Raw genomic sequence first — 19,991 nt, forward strand, 5'->3', positions numbered from 1 at the left:
GCACTACCTACAAGAGGGCTGTGCAGCATTGCATACAGGATGGCTGTGTGGCATTACCTACAGGGGGCTGTGTGGCACTACCTACAAGGGTGTCTGTGTGGCACTACCTACAAGGGTGTCTGTGTGGCACTACCTACAAGGGTGTCTGTGTGGCACTACCTACAAGGGTGTCTGTGTGGCACTACCTACAAGGGTGTCTGTGTGGCACTACCTACAAGGGGGCTGTGTGGCACTACCTATAGGGGGCTGTGGCAGTAACTACAGAGGGAAGTGTGTGGCAAAAAATTTACAAATGAAATTCATCCGATTTTAAAACGGACAGGGAAAAAAACAGATGCAAAACGGGTCAAAATCGGCCGTTAAAAACGGCAACATGGCCCGGAACGGAATCGGAACGGATGCAAAACGGCCGGGAAAAACGACCCAAAACGGCCGTTCTTATCGGCCGACACTCGGACCCTGTCGTGTGAATAAGGCCTAACATAACATGTGTAAGGTTATTCTGAACAAATTCAATTTAACACGGGGTACACGCATTTAAAAATTTTGTGAAAATTTGTATTTATGTAATAAATTATATATCATATATCTAATGTAATATCTTTTTACCTTTCTATCTCATGCGCAGGGACATTGGGGGGAATTTAGTGAGACTGATGTTTTATACACCAATCTTGCGTAAAGTACATCAGAGTGAAATGCGAAATTTATTAAGAGGCGCATTTTGGTCTGTCTAAGGCTACATTCACACGAGCGTATCAGATTCACGCGTGTGAAAAACGAACGTGAATCTGGTCTGTGTGTGGCGTTCTGCATCAGTGTGCTTTGCGAGCGGCATGCGTTATTCTCGCACTCGCAAAGCACATCTTTTTTTCTTTTCATTATTTTCAATTGAATTGACAGGCAGATCACGCACTGCACATGGATGTGCATCCGTGTGCGGTGCTTGACTTCAATGGGCGCGTAGGTGCGTGAAAACGCACCAATATAGGACATGCAGTGAGTTTCACGCAGCGGCGTTTCGCTGCGTGAAAACTCACGCATGTAATCAATGGGTGCGTGTGCTGTGCGTAATTTCCATGCGCAGCCCACGGACGTTATTCACTTTCGTGTGAATGGACCCTTAAAGTCAGGAAAGCAAATCTACACCTACTATGAGCAGGTGTAGATTTGCACTATTAGGGTATGTGCACACACACTAATTACGTCCGTAATTGACGGACGTATTTCGGCCGCAAGTCCCGGACCGAACACTGCAGGGAGCCGGGCTCCTAGCATCATAGTTATGTACGATGCTAGGATTCCCTGCCTCTCTGCAGGACAACTGTCCCGTACTGTAATCATGTTTTCAGTACGGGACAGTAGTTCCACGGAGAGGCAGGGACTCCTAGCATCGTACATAAGTATGATGCTAGGAGCCCGGCTCCCTGCACTGTGTTCGGTCCACTACTTGCGGCCGAAATACGTCCGTCAATTACGGACGTAAATAGTGTGTGTGCACATACCCTAATATGTATCATTTTTTGGCATTAGAACGAATATTTGTTGGACCTGTTGTGGCGTTAAAATTTGCAACAGAAAGCTGGAGTAAATCGAATAAATTCTCCCAATTGAGCTGGTAAGGTTCTCGCGTGCATCTGTGTGATGTCATAACACACTTCCGTCAGCCGTTGTACGGCCGCTAATGACGGTTCCGTGAATCACGGACCTCACACAGATGGCTTCCATGTGCAGTCCGTTGTTTCACAGACCAAATAAATGAAGAAGCCGAGACTGTTTTGTCAAAAACGGACAGGAGTAGAACCTGTCCTATTTTTGACGGAATGGCTGCACGGTTCCGTTAAAACAACGAAAGTGTCCATGGCCCCATTGAAATGAATGTGTCAGGGTGCTGTCTGTTAAAACAACGGATAGCACCCTGACGAAAAAAATTGAAGTGGGCATGAGGCCGCATTTACTAACGCTTTCATTGGCATTTTCGCTGGCATTTTTGTAACGTTTTTTAGTTCAGTGGAATTGTTTTCAGAGTGCAGCATGCTCTGGGTATGGTGTTTTGTTTTTTTCTGGTGGTATTTTTTCCCATAGGCCTCTATAAAACATCAAAAACGCCAAGAAAAACGTATGCACAGAACTCTATTAAAAACACTAAGGTCGGATATGCTGCGTAAAAGTACGCAGCATATCCGACCTAGAACCCGCAGCGAATTCCGCCCGGAAAAAATGCACCAAATTGTGGTGCAGGTTTTCGGGCGGAAACCAGCACGTGGGAAAAATAAAGGCACGTTCAAACGTGGCAGACTTGCTGTGGAATTCCGCTGTGGACAGTCTGCAGTGTAATTCTTCCGCGGCCGTTTTTGACATTTGTTTCAATACATTTTTAGGAAACTTAGTTCAGACGTTGCGGAAAACTCCGCTGTGGACCATAGGCTGCGGTGCAGAATTTTCCCTCCGTAGCATGCACTGTCTGCTGCGGAGAAGAAGCGGAATTTCACTGCGGATTTCTGCCTTTGCAATGTAAAAACTGAAATTTGTGGCAAGTCCTCTGTGTTTTCTGCAACGTCTGAATTACCTGTCAAATATGCAAATGTTGGTGCAGATTCCTTGCATAATTGCCCCAAATCAGCACCAACATTTGCAGCGGAAAAATTCTGCCACGTCTGAACATGCCCTAATGGTCTATACTTACCATCCCTCTGTTGTCTGTGCAGTCCGGCCTCCTGGGATGATGCTGCAGCCTGTGATTGCCTGCTCAGTCACATGTGATGAAACGTCATCCCAGGAGGCCGGACTGCACAAACAACAGAGGGATGGTAAGTATAGCCTTTTTTTTAAAATTTATTTTACACAAAAAAGGGCTTTTATTTATTTTTTCTTATTTGTGATTTTTGCAGGGGAATCAGATCGTTTCCGCCGCAAAAGTCACAGCACTTGGCTATTTGTTGCGGGTTTTACATGTTCATGTAAGTCAATTGAGAAAACTCACAATAGAAAAGCAACGAATACACATCATAAATTGACCAGCTGCGGATTTAAATTCTGCACCGTTGGGCAATTTATGAAAGTTTTCACTGCTGATTTTTTCCGCAATGTGGCATGAGATTTCTTCAGGTTTTATTCATAATTCTGCTACTGTAAATGCTGTGGAACTTCTGCACAGAGTTCCGTTGTGGAAACTCTGTTATGTGGGAACCCGGCCTTAAAGAGGCTGTCACCAAATTATAAGTGCCCTATTCACTACATAAGGAGATCGGCGCTATAATGTAGGTGACAGCAGTGCTTTTTATTTAAAAAAACGATCTGTTTTCACCACTTTATTAGCAATTTTAGATTTATGCTAATGAGGTTCTTAATGCCCAAGTGGGCGTGTTTTTACTTTAGACCAAGTGGGCGTTGTACAGAGGAGTGTATGACGCTGACCAATCAGCATCATGCACTCCTCTACATTCATTTACTCAGCGCATAGGGATCCTGCTAGATCCTTATGTGCTGTCTTAGGGCGGATTTACACGAACGTGATATACGTCCGTGCCACCCGCGTGTTTTTCACGAGTGTCGCATCGACCTATGCAGATCTATGGGGCAGTGCAGACTGTCCGTGATTTTTGCGCAGCGTGAGTCCGCTGCATAAAACTCACGACAGGTCCTATATTTCTGCGTTTTGTGCGCATCACGCACCCATTGAAGTCAATGGGTGCGTGAAAATCACGTGCACCAAACGGAAGCACTTCCGTGGGACGCGCGTTATTCACGCAACAGCAGTCAAAAGTATGTTTGGAAACAGAAAAGCACCACGTGCTTTTCTGTTTACAAACATCCAAACGGAGTGTCATAATGATGGCGGCTGCGCGAAAATCACGCAGCCGCACATCCTATCAGATGACATACGGAGCTGTTAAGTGTAAATCCGCCCTTATGCTAGCACATTAACAATACTGAAGTGTTTAGACAGTGAATAGACATTCCACGGGATGTCTATTCACAATCTCTGCACTTCGTTACTCTGTCTGTGGTAGTTACAGCAGAGGAAGCGTGATCTCGCGAGATCACGCTGTAAATGACAGGTTACAACGAGATTACGCTTCCTCTGCTGTAACTACCACAGACACAGTAACGAAGTGCACCCTCTCGGACGTATATATAGTAAACTATATATAGTTTTACACTGGGAGATTATCGGGCAGACAAGCATTCATAGAACGTTCGTTCCCGATAATTACCCTGTGTAAATAGGGCAGCGATCAGCAGATGAACGAGCAAATGCTCGTTCATCTGTTGATCGTATCGTTTTAAAAAAGTTAAATATTATCGGTGTCGGCAGCACATCTCTCTGTGTAAACAGACACGCTGCCGACATGATAATAATGGATGGGGACGAGCGATCGGAGTCTCGTTGATCGGCGCTCGTTGCACCGGCCGATTATCGTCCGGTGTAATAGGGGCTTTAAAGAGGTTTTCCAATCAAAAAAAGGAGCGTTGCTCACCCAACAGATACCACGGCGTTGCAGCGCAGCTACTCTGGTCCTCCTCACCGCTGTTTGTTGACATGGCTGCAGCAATGATGTTCCCGTATACCCACTGAGGCCAGTGATTTGCTGCAGGGGTGTATCGCACGTCATCGCTGCAGCAATACCAACAAAGAGCGTCAGGGAGGACTGGAGCAGCTGCGCTGGAATGTCGGGCGTTCTGTCGACTGAGTAATGATTTTATTTTTTGGTTTTACTATTTATTTAACTCGTAAAACCCCATTTAAAGAATCTGCTGCTAATGTCACATATCACAGGAATTGTGGCGTCCATGCCTCGACGGGTCAGAGCTGTTTTGGCGCCACAAGGGGGACCTACATAATGTTATATATATTTATTATATTTACAAATCTGCTGTAAAATCAAATTATGACCTGCAAATATTTATACATAAAGACACATACAGAGGTCGTACTAAATATTCTAAAAATACTCGTTAAAAATACTGGAGGATCCAGAAGTCACTTTTTACCCAGTTCAGAATAAATTAGGAGCAGTACTAATGAAAAAGTATTTTTACTCCTCCGGCAGCAGAATCCAGTGCCACTTACCATACACCACGTGATGTGCTGAGAGACCGGCATCGGGTCACACTGTAACTAATTGAGCTCCATCAATATTAGGAGATTTTAATTGTTAACCAGTTCATTACCTCATCCATGCAATTGATTATATCGTAGTCTACAACTAGCGCTGCACGGCCGTGAGACTCACATTAAAGTCATCGCATTAGGTCGTAGTGCGATGTCATGGCTAATGTATTCTCTTTAGGGTCGCACGAAATTACATGTGTAAATTCAATCACAAGAAAATAAACAATATTGGACTTTTTGAAATAATTCTACCCAATTTGTTTCCCCCATAGTGTTACTATTGAAATTCCATGTATTCTTATGCAATCGCATTATTATTAAATAATTTAAAAAAGGAAACCCCTTACCCAAAATCAGAATGTACGTATCACATGGGATTTTGCGGTGTGATCCTGTACGTGATTGCTTTGCAAGACATTGCCTACGATAAGTGGAGCCCCAGATTAATGGTAAATGAATGACCCAATATTATGTGAGCTCTCTGACAACAATCAAAGATTCAATAAATCATTTTATTTGCCTTACCTGTTTGGAGACCCCTCACCCATCAACCTTTAGTCCAGTAATAATTAGTCAAATTTTACAATGCGCAAAAAAACAAAAGGATTTTTTGGAATCACTAAAGTTTTCCTAGCTGTCAGTAAATTGACTGACATTATTAAACAACAGCCAACTTACATTAGAACCCTGAAAGTTTCCTCTAGGCTGGATTCACACACAGCGTTTTGCGGCGTTTTTTATGGCGTTTTTGTGAGCGTTTTGTGGGGCTTTTTTTTTAATGCGGACGGATGTTACATTAAAGTCTATAGTAAAATATGCATTCTTTTTCTAAACGCAGCATGCTCTGGGTATGGGGTTTTTTTTCAGGCGTTTTTTTCCGATAGGCTTCTCTATAGGACTTAAAAAACACCAGATGTACAAGCATGGACAAAATGACACCAAATTCAAACTGCCACCAAAAATGGCATAAAAACACATTACATATTGAAAACGCTAGCGTTCTTAGAAGTGTTTTTTTATGCAGTTTAAATGGCCAGAAAATTTCTGTATGTAAAGGAGGTCTAAATAAAAAACACCACCAAAAAACGCATGTAAAATACATAAAAAAAAACATAATGTACACAAAACACACAAAAAAACATCATGATTCCCTGCGGTATAGTACAAAATTGCTAAAGGGAAACGTATGTCAAAACTGATCCTAAGGTTTGCTATGGGAACAGTTTTGGGTATGGTGGCATTAGTTGCGGCGCTGGATGTTTCCCTGTCCTGGACTGAAGAATATTGCACACAGCTTATTTTTTTTCTGGGTATGGACACCAGACTGATGCACAACATTGTGTCCAGCTCAGGCAGAAATTTACCGGCCAGATACAACCCATGGTATGTGAACCCGGCTTTACTGATCCTGTAAAGACATGCAAACTGGGCACTTATTAGGGCGGGTTCACACATGGCGGAATTCCACTTAAATTCCGCTGCGGACACTCCGCAGCGTTAATCCGCAGCGGAGCCGTTTCTCCATTGACTTTCACTTTAAATTAGCAGTGTTCGTTTACACGATGCGTACAATTCCGCTGCGGAGCATAGGCTGCGGAGCGGAATTTGGTGTCCGCAGCATGCTCTGTCTGTTGCGGAGCAGTGGCGGACTCATGGCGGAATTTCTCCATTGACTTCAATGGAGATTCAAAGTTCCGCAATGAAGTCCGCAGCTGTCATGCACATGTCATGTGTGCTGCGGATACGTCTTGCTTTTTTAACTTGACATTTCTTCATTCTGGCTGGACCTATGTATTTCTAGGTCTACAGCCAGACTGAGGAAGTCAATGGGGCTCCCGTAATGACGGGAGCGTTGCTAGGAGACGTCTGTAAATAGTCACTGTCCAGGGTGCTGAAAGAGTTACACGATCGGCAGTAACTGTTTCTGCACCCGGGACAGTGACTACCGATCCCAATATACATGTATCTGTAAAAAAACATATAAGTTCATACTTACCGAGAACTCCCTGCGTCTGTCTCCAGTCCGGCCTCCCAGGATGACGTTTCAGTGTAAGTGACGGCTGCAGCCAATCACAGGCCAAGCACAGGCTGCAGCGGTCACATGGACTGGCGCGTCATCCAGGGAGGTCGGGCTGGATGCCGAAGGAGGGACGCGTCACCAAGACAACGGCCGGTAAGTATGAAAATCGTTTCCTTTCACTAGGGAAAGTGCTGTCCCTTCTCTCTATCCTGCACTGATAGGGAGAAGGGAAGCACTTTTCCTGCAGTCCGCAGCGGCCAGTCCGCATCAATTTTCTGCACATTTTGTGCAGATCCGCTGCAGAATCTGCAACGCAGATTCTGTGCGGCATTGATGCGGACAGTTGCGGAGGAATTCCGCCATGTGTGGTCATGCCCTTAGGCTATGTTCACACATCACGTATTTGTGGCAGAATTTCAGTTACGGAATCTGCACCGAAATTCCGCAACAAAGTACAGTACAATGTTAGTGAGTGGGGTTTTAATTTGCTGCAGATTGTAGGCATGCCACAGATTTTTAAATGCGCAGCATGCCCTATCTGTTGCAGAAATGTTGCAAATGTTCATTGCAGATGAACGAAATACATGCATATTGCATTGCAGATTTTGGTGCGGATTTTTAGGCCGGCCCTACAGCGTAATTTTTATACAATGTGTGTACATAGCTTAAGGCCGGGTTCCCACGTAGCATAAATGCTGCAGAATTTCTGCAACGGATTTTTGTGTGGAAATTACGCAGCATTTACAGAAGCAGTAAAGTGGATGAGATTTAGAAAATCTCATGCCCACGCTGCAGAAAAAATACGCAGCGTAAACGTTAATAAATTGACCTGCGTTGCGGAATGTAATTCTGCATCATGTCAAATTATGCTGCGTTTTTGTTGATTTTCCGTTGAGGGTTTTCCCTATTGAATTCAATAGGGATGAAAACCTGCAACAGAAAGCCCAGTGTTGTGGCGTAATCACAGCCGCAAAAATCGCAACTCCAGAAAAGTAAAAAAAAATCATACTTACCAGAACGCCCTCCTACTTTCTGCAGTCTGGCCTCCTGGGATGCCGTTTCATCCCATGTGACCGCTGCAGCCAATCACAGGCTGCAGCGTCAAATGGCCTGCAACGTCATCGTAGGAGGCCGGACCGGTCGTCAAAGAAGGTAGGGGATAAGTAGGAGCGTTTTCTTCTGCAGGGGAAATTCAGTTTGAAAAAGCGCACCACACATTTTTCGTATCGAATATACTGCGGGTTCCAGGTCGGACATACTACGTGATTTTTGCGCAGCGTATCTGACCCGTGGGAACCCGGCCTTAGGCTAGATTCACATTGCGTATTTTTTGCAGAGTTTTGAGCTAAAGCCAAAAGTGGTTGCAAAAGGACTGGGAAATATAAAGGAAAAACGTAAACTTCTCCTTCCTGGATCCACTTCTGAATTTGGTTACAAAAAACTGCATCAAAATCTGCAAAAAATACACGATGTGTGATTCCAGCCTTAGAGCTTGTCCACATGTAACGGAATTGCTGCATATTTTTCGTCCTGAATTGTGGACGGAAAATATGCAGCGTAATACAGTAGCAGCGAAGTGGGTGAGATTTAACAAATGTCATTTACAAACCGCGAAAATTCCGTCCAGAAATTTACTTGCAGTGCGTAATTTTATTTCCGCAGCATGTTAAGTATTGCTGTGGAAAGTGGACTGATTTCCTGCGCTTCTTCCCTATAGAAATCAATGAGGAACAACAATTCCGCAGCAAACTACAATGTACTGCGTAATTTGCTGCAAAAATGCTGCAGAATTTCTTACAGGGGGTGGAAATGACATCACAGGAAGAAAAAATATCACCAACACACAGCCTATGAAAAAACGCACCAAAAAAACGCACCGAAAAATCTGCTCTATTTTCCGCAATAAAAAAATTTATGAAATGGTGCGGATTTTCAGCAAATTTGTTGTGTGTGGACAAGCCCTAAGGGCATGGCCAGACGTGGCGGAATTGCTCTGGAATTCCGCTGCGGCCAGTCCGCTGCGGAAATTCGCAGCGGACATTTTCTCCATTGGTTTCCACACCTTTTTAGTTGGGTTCGTGCACACGTGGCGGAAAACTCAGCTGCGGACCATAGGCTGTGGTGCGGAATTTGGTGTCCGCAGCATACACTGGCTGTTGCGGACGTGTTGCGGAGCTGTTGCGGACTTATTGCGGAATTTCTCCATTGACTTCAATGAAGTTTCAAAATTCCGCAATGAAATCCGCAGATGTTACCTGTGTTGCGTTGCGGATTGGTTTTATGAACAGGATATTTCTTGATTCTGGCTGGACCTTTGTGTTTCGAGGTCTATAGCCAGACTGAGATGGAATGTTTTCAAAGACAGCAGGATGTACTCTTCACCTGAATACACAACGGCGAATCCGCAGCAATTTACTGCACATTTTAGGCAAAGCCGCAACAGAATCTGCAACGCAGATTATGTGCGACATTGATGCAGACAGTGTCTGCAGAAATACTCCACGTCTGGCCATGCCCTTAGGGTATATTTAAATGCCGCAGATTTGTTGCAGAAATTTTTGTGACTGAAAATCATTTCCACACATCTGAATGGGGTTGTTTCTGCAGCAGGTTTTCTGCATTGACAGTCGCAAAAATGTCTGCAACAAATCTGCTTCTTGTGAATAGACTCTTAGGCCTGATGCACATGGCCGTGCCCGTAATCACGGCCCACGATTGCGGGCACGACCGGCCGCGGGCCGCATAAGCCCTTCGGTAGCTATACGGGAAGGTGTCCGCGGTCAATCGAATCAGACGGGTCCATAATTGCAGACCGTATTGCGGTCCGCAATTACGTAGTTTTTTACGGTCGTGTGTATGGGGCCTTAGGCCTCCTTCACAAAGGGTTTTTGTTTGGCGTTTTAAACTGCTAAAAAAAAATGCATGTAAAAATGGCAGCAGTTTTTACATTAATTTTTTTATGGAGTTTTTTAAGTCGTATTAAGAAGCCTATTGGAGTAACGCCAGAAAAAAAGGCCATACCCAGAGCATTTTCATTTTGAAAACTGACCCCAAAAACTCCACTAACCAAATGTTTTGTATGTAGCCTTTTCAATAAATCACTAAATACTTTAAAGTAACATCTGACCGCAGCATGTTTGGTTTTAAAAAACGAAGTAAAAAACGTCATGGAAAATGCCACGAAAAATGTAGCAAAACGTTGTGTGTGACTCCAGCAAAGGGATATACATGTCAGTAAATGCTGAGTTTAAAATAAAATTAAAAATAGGGGGTGGGAATTAGAATAAAATCATATCATTTTTTAGTCTTTTTTAATGATTTTTTTAGGTCCTGTACAAATGGATCATAAAAAAACTGATGCAAACTGATACAGTTTACATCACATAAAAGTGAGCCTCCCTTTCTTGCTTTACTTATGTTTTTATTTATTTTACAAAATAGTAAAATAGCTTCAACCTAGCAATGCTAAAAAAAATTGTCTTATGTAAATACAAAATAAAAATAAATACAATAATACATACAATATAGAAAATAAATAATTAAAAGAAAAAACGATATGTTTATTACAAGTTGCAGTAGTATTTTTAGTATTATAAAATAAAATGCAGAAATATAGTCTACACCCCGGGGCACAGTTGCATCACAAACCACTTGGAGATTATACAATCTACCTGGATGATGAATATTTCTACAATTTCAAAAACAGATTTATCATGATTATTTAGTTATTATTATTATTTTATAATTATTATTATTACCACTGTCATTGGTTTAAGCAGCTGCCCCTATGAAGTCACATGGGTACTTGGTGACATCAGCGATGGTGGCACAATTTATCGCCCAGTTTGGTTTGATCGCCTGGCACATTAAAATGCTTGATTTCCTGGGGTAGGTAAACATGCAGATCGCTTCATTGCCAGAACCCATTACCCTGACAATTGTCAGTATCAGCTGCCACCTCTCCTTGGGTCATTGCTATGATTATTACCCCAGTGATGCTTCACATAAAACAGGTGGCAGCTACTGGTGCCAAAATCATTTATGTGCAGTTTGGCGAGTCAATAGTTAATTTTCTGTATACAATTAATAAGGAGAATGATACAATCCTCATTCATTACAGCAAAGCAGATACAATGTAACAACTGCTTCCTGTGCCGGAACTGACACCTTTCATATCGGAATCTGCAGGATATCATTGGACTTCATGTTCCAAGCTTGAATTGCAATGTTCAGTAATAACAGGACAGGAAAAACCCCTAGATGTATAGATTATGCACATTTAATATACACAGACACTGAATTTGTCATTCAATTATTTATCAAGAACATAAATAATGCTGCAGATTTACCGGCAGCCCCATGAATGAAATCACTGTACCCTTAAATCGAGATGATAAACTCAACTCTGCTACATCTATCTATGTTGTTACATAGATGGATGGGGGAAAAGCCTGATAAATTCTTTATATTGGAAAAGAAGGTGGCTATATTTATTTGTTTTAGTTGATAGATAAATGCTTGTTGATTTTTATGAAAAATATTAAATTATTAGATTTTTCTATGTTATATTAAATACCGTTTATACTAAGTATATGTAGCAGAGCTGAGATATTCATACACCACCGACATATGTTATTAGTGGTTTTATATAGGACTGCAAGTAAACCGCACCGAAGAAACAGGTTACATAGGCGTGTGTGTATGTATGTATGTATGTATGTATGTGTATATGTATATAATAGGGATATTTATTTATTTATGTGTGTGTGTGTGTGTGTGTATATATATATATATATATATATATATATATATACATACACACACATATATACTCTATCTATCTATCTATCTATCTATCTATCTATCTATCTATCTATCTATCTATCTATCTATCTATCTATCTATCTATCTATCTATCTATCTATCTATCTATTTATTATAATACACGTCAAGCTATATATACTGTTAAACTACCATCACGAAAACAACTAAATTCTTGTAAGAAATAATAAACTCACTTTCCATTTTTACCCAACGAATTTAGGAAACAACCCAGAGTAACAACGCAAATGTGGTTTATTACAAAAAAAAAAAAAATCTTTTGTACAGAATAATACTTGTTATATAATGGAGACAGCCTCTCCTCCAGGGGTTAATAGTCCCCGTGCCCCTGTATAACTGTACAAGCCGCACTGGCATATAACACTTCAACAATACAGACACCTGGAGAAGGGACGGCAGAGTCTTTAATAAAAAATATGTAATAAAATTATGTAAATAATACATAGATACATACATAGAAATCTGGTGCAGCAGATAATGGAGATGAGTCAAGGTGGGCGCATACACATGGTGTATTATTGTATTTCCATTGGAGGGTTGGCATAGGGGGCAGCAGTTAGTACTCCAGTTTGTTGTATAGGTTATACAAAGGTAAGGACATATTGCTGCCTGAATAGTACAAGGGGGCTGGGAATGCAATAGACCTGGGCATTGGGACCCTCAGAACAGAATTGTCCCTAAATACCAAGGGCATGCCTACCAGAGTCTGGGCAGAGGCATGGGCTATGTTGGCAGCCTCCAGTTCAGCAGACAATTGTCTCTTCCATTTGTTCCTGCGGTTTTGGAACCAAGTCTTGACCTGGGTCTCTGTGAGTTGGAGGCTGGAGGCCAGACAAGCCCTCTCTGAGCTGCTTAGATACCTCTTCATGTCAAAGGTGGACTCCAGCTGGTAGACCTGGCTCCTGGAGAACACTGTCCTGGTCTTCTTCTTGGCATTGCCCTGCCTTTCCCCATGAGCCTCCCTCTGCCTGTCTCCTGGTGTGCTGCTGGGGGTTAAAAGTCTCTCCTTGTCCCCAGTATAGTCCTGCTGGGAGGAAGAGGGCAGCCGGGTCCGGGGTTCTGAACTGTGTGGTCCTTGTGTATTGTCTGCAAGAAATCACCAACAAGTTACTGCCTGCTCCTCTATCAGCACTCACATAGTTAGACAATTTGCTCAGAGTAGTGTCTATAATTTGCTGGGGCTTCTGGCACCCAAAGTGTTAAACTGGTGGCAAGCAACTGATAGATAGATTAGATAGATAGATAGATAGATAGATAGATAGATAGATAGATAGATAGATAGATAGATAGATAGATAGATAGATAGATAGATAGATAGATAGATAGATAAGATAAGATAAGATAGATAGATAGATAGATAGATAGATAGATAGATAGATAGATAGATAGATAGATAGATAGATAGATAGATAGATAGATAGATAGATTGTATCTATATTCCACAAACTTTTTAAATAAATATACCCTTTGTTAAATTAAATTGGTCCAGGATAATTTTACACCCGTTATTGTTATAGCACATGGGATTAAATTTGAGATTAATTTTATCCAATGCATGAGAATATGTTATGTAACACAAAACATAGGTGTGATAGATATGAGATAGATAGATAGATAGATAGATAGATAGATAGATAGATAGATAGATAGATAGATAGATAGATAGATAGATAGCTTTAGGAACGGTTTATTTGTGAATATACATGTATACAATATAGGTGATTTATACATTTTTTACAGGCTGACTTATCTCCGGCGTTTTTTCCTCCCTTGCCCCCAGTGATGTGCGGACTGGCGCAGGAGATGGATGGGCGCTGGGCAGGCGCTATTATCCTGTGTAATAAATTATTTAGCGCAAGAAGCGCTTGGCATCCCGTGCAGGTGACACATCACACCCGCCTCCCGGGTCACCATGCGCCTCTATCGCCTCCAGATCTGCTGCTGCCTGCGACATTTTCATCTCCTATTTTACTGCTCATGTACAACTCCCAGCACAAAAGCCAGATGGCTGCACCGTAATATATACTGTACACCCAGGGGTCCTGGGATAGACGGTGACCTGTGCATGCCCAGTAATATACACCCAGAGATGGCATGAGGCATTGTCAGGACACCAGAGGGGTCCAGAGTGACCCACACACAGCCAAAGATTGTAAAATAATAGGGATACTCACTGAGACATCTATGGGGACTGCAGGTGTGGGGGGCTTCATCCCTAGACTCCTTGTTGTCTGATCCAGAGCAGAAGCAGCGCTGATCTCTCCATCCCTCCTCTTCTTCTTCCTCCTCATCTGAGGAGGCACTTGGGCTGGGCACCCTGCATGTGGTGATGATGGGCTCTCTGCTGCTATAAGTCTTGGCACGGTCAGAGGTGGTGGTGCCCTGCAGGATTGACTGGATAGTAAAGCTGGAGAGTGTGGTTGGGGGGCACTTAGTGGCCTCTTCTTTGCTGCTCATCCTGAGGACATAGGAAGGAAGAGGATGAGGAGGCTGATGATGATGATGGAGTTGCACTGAGGGGGGCTGCAAAGAGAGAGGAGGGGGTACTATAGTTTTTAATAATGGGGGTGTCTTTGCTTCCAGTTTGCACACACAGACTGCATCCCTCCCCATCCAAAGCACAAGTCCCTACTGATCTGCAGCCTGCCTGCTGGCGTGGCTACATTTGCATGACATTCCCAGCTCCATAGCACCAATCATGAGCCTCAGACTGCCCCGGAAAAATTGAAATTCCATTGTGAAGTCCCATGCACCTGTGTGCAGAAATGAGATGTAGGCTGGGTGGTATGGCAGAAGGTCAGTAGTGTATCTAACATCCCTATATAGACTTCAGATGATGGAGGGGACACTGGCTACACAGGTGGGGGGATACTATATATATATTTGCTTTGTATTGTGCAGACTCAGTCTAATATTTATACAACGTTTTATATGGATACAATCTGGACTCCCCATAATATAAGGGATTATCCTGTTTGCATGTATAATTCCCCTGTGCCCATAACCTGCCTCCTCATAGCCCGGTGAATAGAGTCGCTTCTAGACAGAGGTGGTAGGGACAAGTAAAGGGTTAAAACATAAAAAAAAAGGCAAAACAGTGATTTATTACTATAAACAATCCTAAAATAATCCTCAATAAAGTAAATATAAATTAACAGCCACCAAGGCTTTGCTGCTACTATGTCCCATGTCTCATACAGGAACCTGATAATGATGATCACAATGATGATGATGATGATGATGATGATGATGATGATAGTACATCTACAGATATTAGTATTAAAGGGTATTCCCCAAATAGCAGGTTTGTGAAATAAAGCAAATCTGAAGAACTGTAAGTACCAGCAAGCCTTCTTAGGATACATTACCAGAGAACTTGAAATTGTATACCATAATTTAATACAAAATATAAAAAGGGGTTGTTCAATTCAGACAACCCCTTTAAATTGCAAGCTCTTGTGAGCAAGTTTCTCTGCCACTTCTGTTCTCTGAATTCCTGTGATATTATATATTGATCGATATCTGCTGGCAATAATAACATATCAATTGTATTTCCTCTAATTCAATTTAATTGGGACCATGATAATTTGCAGTGGGCTCCAAGCTTAGGGCATGTTCAGATGTGACGGATTTGCTGAGAAATTCATAGTAGACTTTTCTTTGTTTGTTTTCTATAGCTTATTAGTTTACTTAGTGCAGTCGTTGCGGAAAAATACGGCGCAGAAAGTAGCTTGCGGTGTGGAATTTACTTTCCGCAGAATGCTCAGTCTGTTGTGGAGAAGCAGCGGATTTTCACTGCAATGCAAAGGCTGAAACCTGCGGCAAATCCTCTGAAATCCGCCATATCTGGATGCACTTTCACATATGTGGATTTTGCAGCAGATTTGTTGCACAATTGCAGCAAATTTGCAGTAAAATCCGCAGCGTAATATTTTGCACTATATCTGAACATGTTCATTCGTGGCGGATTTTCTGCGGAATTCTGCTGCGGACAGTCCACAGTGGAAATCCGCAGCAGACTTTTTTTTTCTTTGGTTTCTATTGCTTTTTTAGGTAACTTAGTGCAGACATTGCGGAAAATAACAGTGCGGAAAATAACAGTGTGGAAAGCAGCGTGTGATGCAGAATTTACTTACCACAGCATGCAAAGTCTTTTGCGGAGAATCGGCGGATTTTCACTGCGGATTTCAGCCTTTGCAATACAAGGGCTGAAATCTGCGGCAAGTCCGCTGCAAAATCCGCCAAGTCTGAATAAATGATCAAATATGCAAATTTTTCTAAAGATTTGTTGCGTAATTGCCGCAAATTTGTGGCAAGATCGACAGCGGTAAATTTCCGCCACGTCTGAACGTGCCCTAAGGTGAGATAATTGTTTTCCTCTCTATTGACGTACAGATGTTGCTTTATCCTCCTACGGTCCTACCGATCTGGGCTTTCTAGCCATGTCTATATCACAAGGCAGTTATATTTATTTAAATAGTCAAAATCCAATGCTTTTAAATTAAAAAAACTAAAACTTCTTACAATATAATAACCACATTGATATATATATATTGGTAGATATGCAGCTTATCGACATCTGGTTACACACAAGGGCATGGCCTGTCTTAAATATCAGCCATTAGCATCTATATAACTCTATAACTTTGGAATATCTTTGTTATCCCTGAATCCTCCGTTTCCCTTTTACACCCCCTCTTTATCAGTGTATATGACTGCCGGGTGCGGGGAGGGATGAGAGACAAGTGTCTGGCGCCTGGAACCTGAGCCAACATCATTTCATACACAGCATTATTACATGATCACCCAAATCCAGCCGGCCCGCTCCCCAGCCCCCAGCTCATTGTATTACCTGTCATGTTCGCTGGGAATAGGAGAAAAGACTCATAAATTAATGTTGCATTTGGTGGAAATGGTTTATTGATCCTCCCATGATGCTCTTATGTGGTTGCAGTGTTAAAACTATTTTTAGGATGAAAAATTCTCGCTTTTATATGAAAGATCTCACTCAGGAATATGGGTTTTATATCATGCCCACTAACCAGCATACCACACATGTGTTTACTATGTACATATCCTAAATATGTATTATATAAGGCCTACACATTGTATACATAGTTGTCAGCGTCTCTATATTTCAACTGTGCAATGCTTTTATAGGGTTATAGCTAGAGGGGTTTGGTGGGGCATGTGCCCTGTGTGATGGGTGCCACGAGGCCAATCAACAAGCCACTACGCCTTGGCCAGGTATTTAGATAAAGGGCTAGGACAGCTAACTACATTTTTGCCCCAGGTGAAGGAAAGTTGAGCTATGAATCTTCGGCGCTAGTACAAAAGTTATACCTGGGCCCCAACCACCTTAGTATAAAATATTGCTGCACCCCGGCCCCAGATGCTACTATAGCGACACTCACAGCTGACATTGTCCATTGCCACCAGTGGTGATAGTTGTGGCCCTGAAATCAAACTGTCTTGTTTGTTCTCCTTTGTCTTTGCACATACATTGGGTGCATATTTATCTACAGACATGTTGCATTGCCCACAGTATATTGACTGGTGACCGGACTGGTGCCCATGATGTACCCAATGAACTCATGGTAGTGGTCAAGCTGTAATTGTACTATGGGACAATGGCCACGCGCCCATTCTAACCTGCTTGTCCTATTCCTTGGTTTGGCCCTTATTCCCAGTAGCTTCACTAAAGAGTAAAAATAACACCTGCGATTTGAGAACTAAGAACCCTTGTCCTTACTATAGGAGGGAGCTGCCAGACCCACGCTAATCTCTTCTTCATCCGATGGACATATCATAAGAGTCTTTTCTGGGAAAACATCTTCAAAGAGGACCTGTCAGCTCTCCTGACAGGTCTGTTTTAGTAAATGTATCCTCCATAAAATAACAATTCTGGAACATCTTTTTCTTAGAACTCTTCCTCTGTTCCTCTGTTATTCCTCCTGGAAATATATAACTAAATTGACAACTGGGTATTATCATTCCCCATGTTAATGGTGAGTTTTCATACATACTGACCCTGACACACACACACTCTGACACACCTCATTGACACGGGAAATGATAAAATGATAGCGCCCAGTTGTAAATTTATCCATACATGTCAAGGAGGAAGAAGAGAAGAACGACAAAATGGTGAGTACTAAAAATATATATATGCTCCAGATTTGTTATTTCATGGAAAATACAAGTACTTACTAACACATACGTGTAAGAAGAGCTGGCAGATGACTTATGGAGTGGCACGCTATGCTCAGATTTGTGGCACTGCATCTATTGAATCACTTTCTGCCTTTGTTTTTGATCGTAACATTTTTTTATTTTATTTTTTACTATGAAAAATAACACCATAGGTTAAATTCTGCTCTAATTCCAATCTAAAAATAAATAAATGACAGGACTGTATAGAAATCAATAGAGACAAATGTCAGGGCGTTCTCAGATGATATTTTCATTAACTCCGAACCAGTCTATTATGCGTGCTTTATTGAATAAAGTGCTTGTAATGTTATTAAATGGCCGTCACGTGGCCGCTGTTCTTTGACCAGATGCCTAATCTTTAAATACTCCTCAATAGACTTGGTTAATGGAATAATTAATTCACAAAACTCCACTACTCTGCTCCCCAAATCCTCCCCCCTACTCCTGCTGACTCTGCACGTTGTAGTTCTTTTTATATTTTGCTATAGACTTAAATGTAACATCTGGCCGCAGTAAAAAAAAAACATCAAAACGCCTTAAAAAAGTCATGAAAAATTCACAAAAATGTAGCAAAACGTTGTGTGTGAATCCAGCCTTACAGAGGTTTTTACTAAGATTTTTCAGTCTCCATTGACTGGCACCCACATGGCATCCGTTGGAGCGTGGCTTAATTTTTTTTTCCTATGGTGGCATAGAATAACATCTGTACAAATATACAATGTCACCAAAACCTCCATAGGAAAACATCACTGACATATTACGGTTCTGTAGCGCCCGCAGCTGATACCAAACTGTAATACGGTTGTGTGCCGGAGACCTAAATCTGATCAATTTCATTGACAACATTTTAAGACAATATATATGTCTTGAAATAAACTCTAGCAAATCATCAATGAAAATATATTTTTTTATTAAACGGAGCTGTGTGTTATTTATTTGCAGGTTGTCCTCCCTCGACTACTGTTCAGTGTGTTGGTTTATAAACGTTTCCTCCAGCAGGTGTCACTGTTCCCAGGAGCAATCTCCATAAATATAGTAAAAATAAGTCTGTGACTAAATGAAACAAAACATAACATTTTTGGTCGACAATTTGTTGAAAATATTACGAACGGTGTCCAACACCCAAACACTATTAAACAACCCACAGGGGAGACATATGTTATTTCCTCTACATTACTTTTTTTTTTTTCTTCTTCTTGAGGTTTAGGCCAATTTTGGCATTTAGGACATTCTGGCGGTTTTATTTTATGGTTGACATAGCTGTGCCAGGTGTTGTTCATTTGCGGGATGATTTTTTTTTTTTTTTTACGCAAATGGTGTGTGTGTTTTGTTACATTTTTTACAGATTTTTGTAGCTTTACCTTTTTTTTTTTTACTTTTTTCTTGTAGGGGATTTTTCATTTTATTTTTTACTAAACTTCTTATCGTATGTATCTACATGCCAGTACATTAGCCGGCGTACTAATAGTTCACAGGCAGTTCTTAGCGCATTCCTCAGCGTTAATCGCATTATACAGAGGGTTAAACAGCGGATATCACATATTTCTCTCATTTCCACCATTAGGGCATGACCACACATGGCGGAATTCCTCCGCAACTGTCCGCATCAATGCCGCACCTAATCCGGGTTGCGGATTACGGCTGCGGATCTGCACAAAATGTGCAGAAAATTGATGCGGACTAGCTGCTGCGGACTGCGGGAAAAGTGCTTCCCTTCTCCCTATCAGTGCAGGATAGAGAGAAGGGACAGCACTTTCCCTAGTGAAAGTAAAAGAAATTCATACTTACCGCCCGTTGTCT

General features: G+C 41.9%; 1 protein-coding gene across 1 annotated transcript; it reads right to left on the reverse strand.

The window, feature by feature from the left end:
• Positions 1 to 12,188: 12,188 nt before the first annotated feature.
• Positions 12,189 to 14,555, reverse strand: HMX2 (H6 family homeobox 2). Its single transcript, XM_075842384.1, has 2 exons — positions 14,153 to 14,555; positions 12,189 to 13,064 (listed from the first exon to the last, which is right to left on the reverse strand). The coding sequence occupies exons 1-2, from the start codon at positions 14,433 to 14,435 to the stop codon at positions 12,535 to 12,537; spliced, it is 813 nt and encodes a 270-aa protein (XP_075698499.1). The 5' UTR covers positions 14,436 to 14,555; the 3' UTR covers positions 12,189 to 12,534.
• Between the last annotated feature and the right edge of the window lie 5,436 nt (positions 14,556 to 19,991).

This window comes from Rhinoderma darwinii, chromosome 11 (genome assembly GCF_050947455.1).
Source record: "Rhinoderma darwinii isolate aRhiDar2 chromosome 11, aRhiDar2.hap1, whole genome shotgun sequence".
NCBI classification, from domain to species: Eukaryota; Metazoa; Chordata; class Amphibia; order Anura; family Rhinodermatidae; genus Rhinoderma; species Rhinoderma darwinii.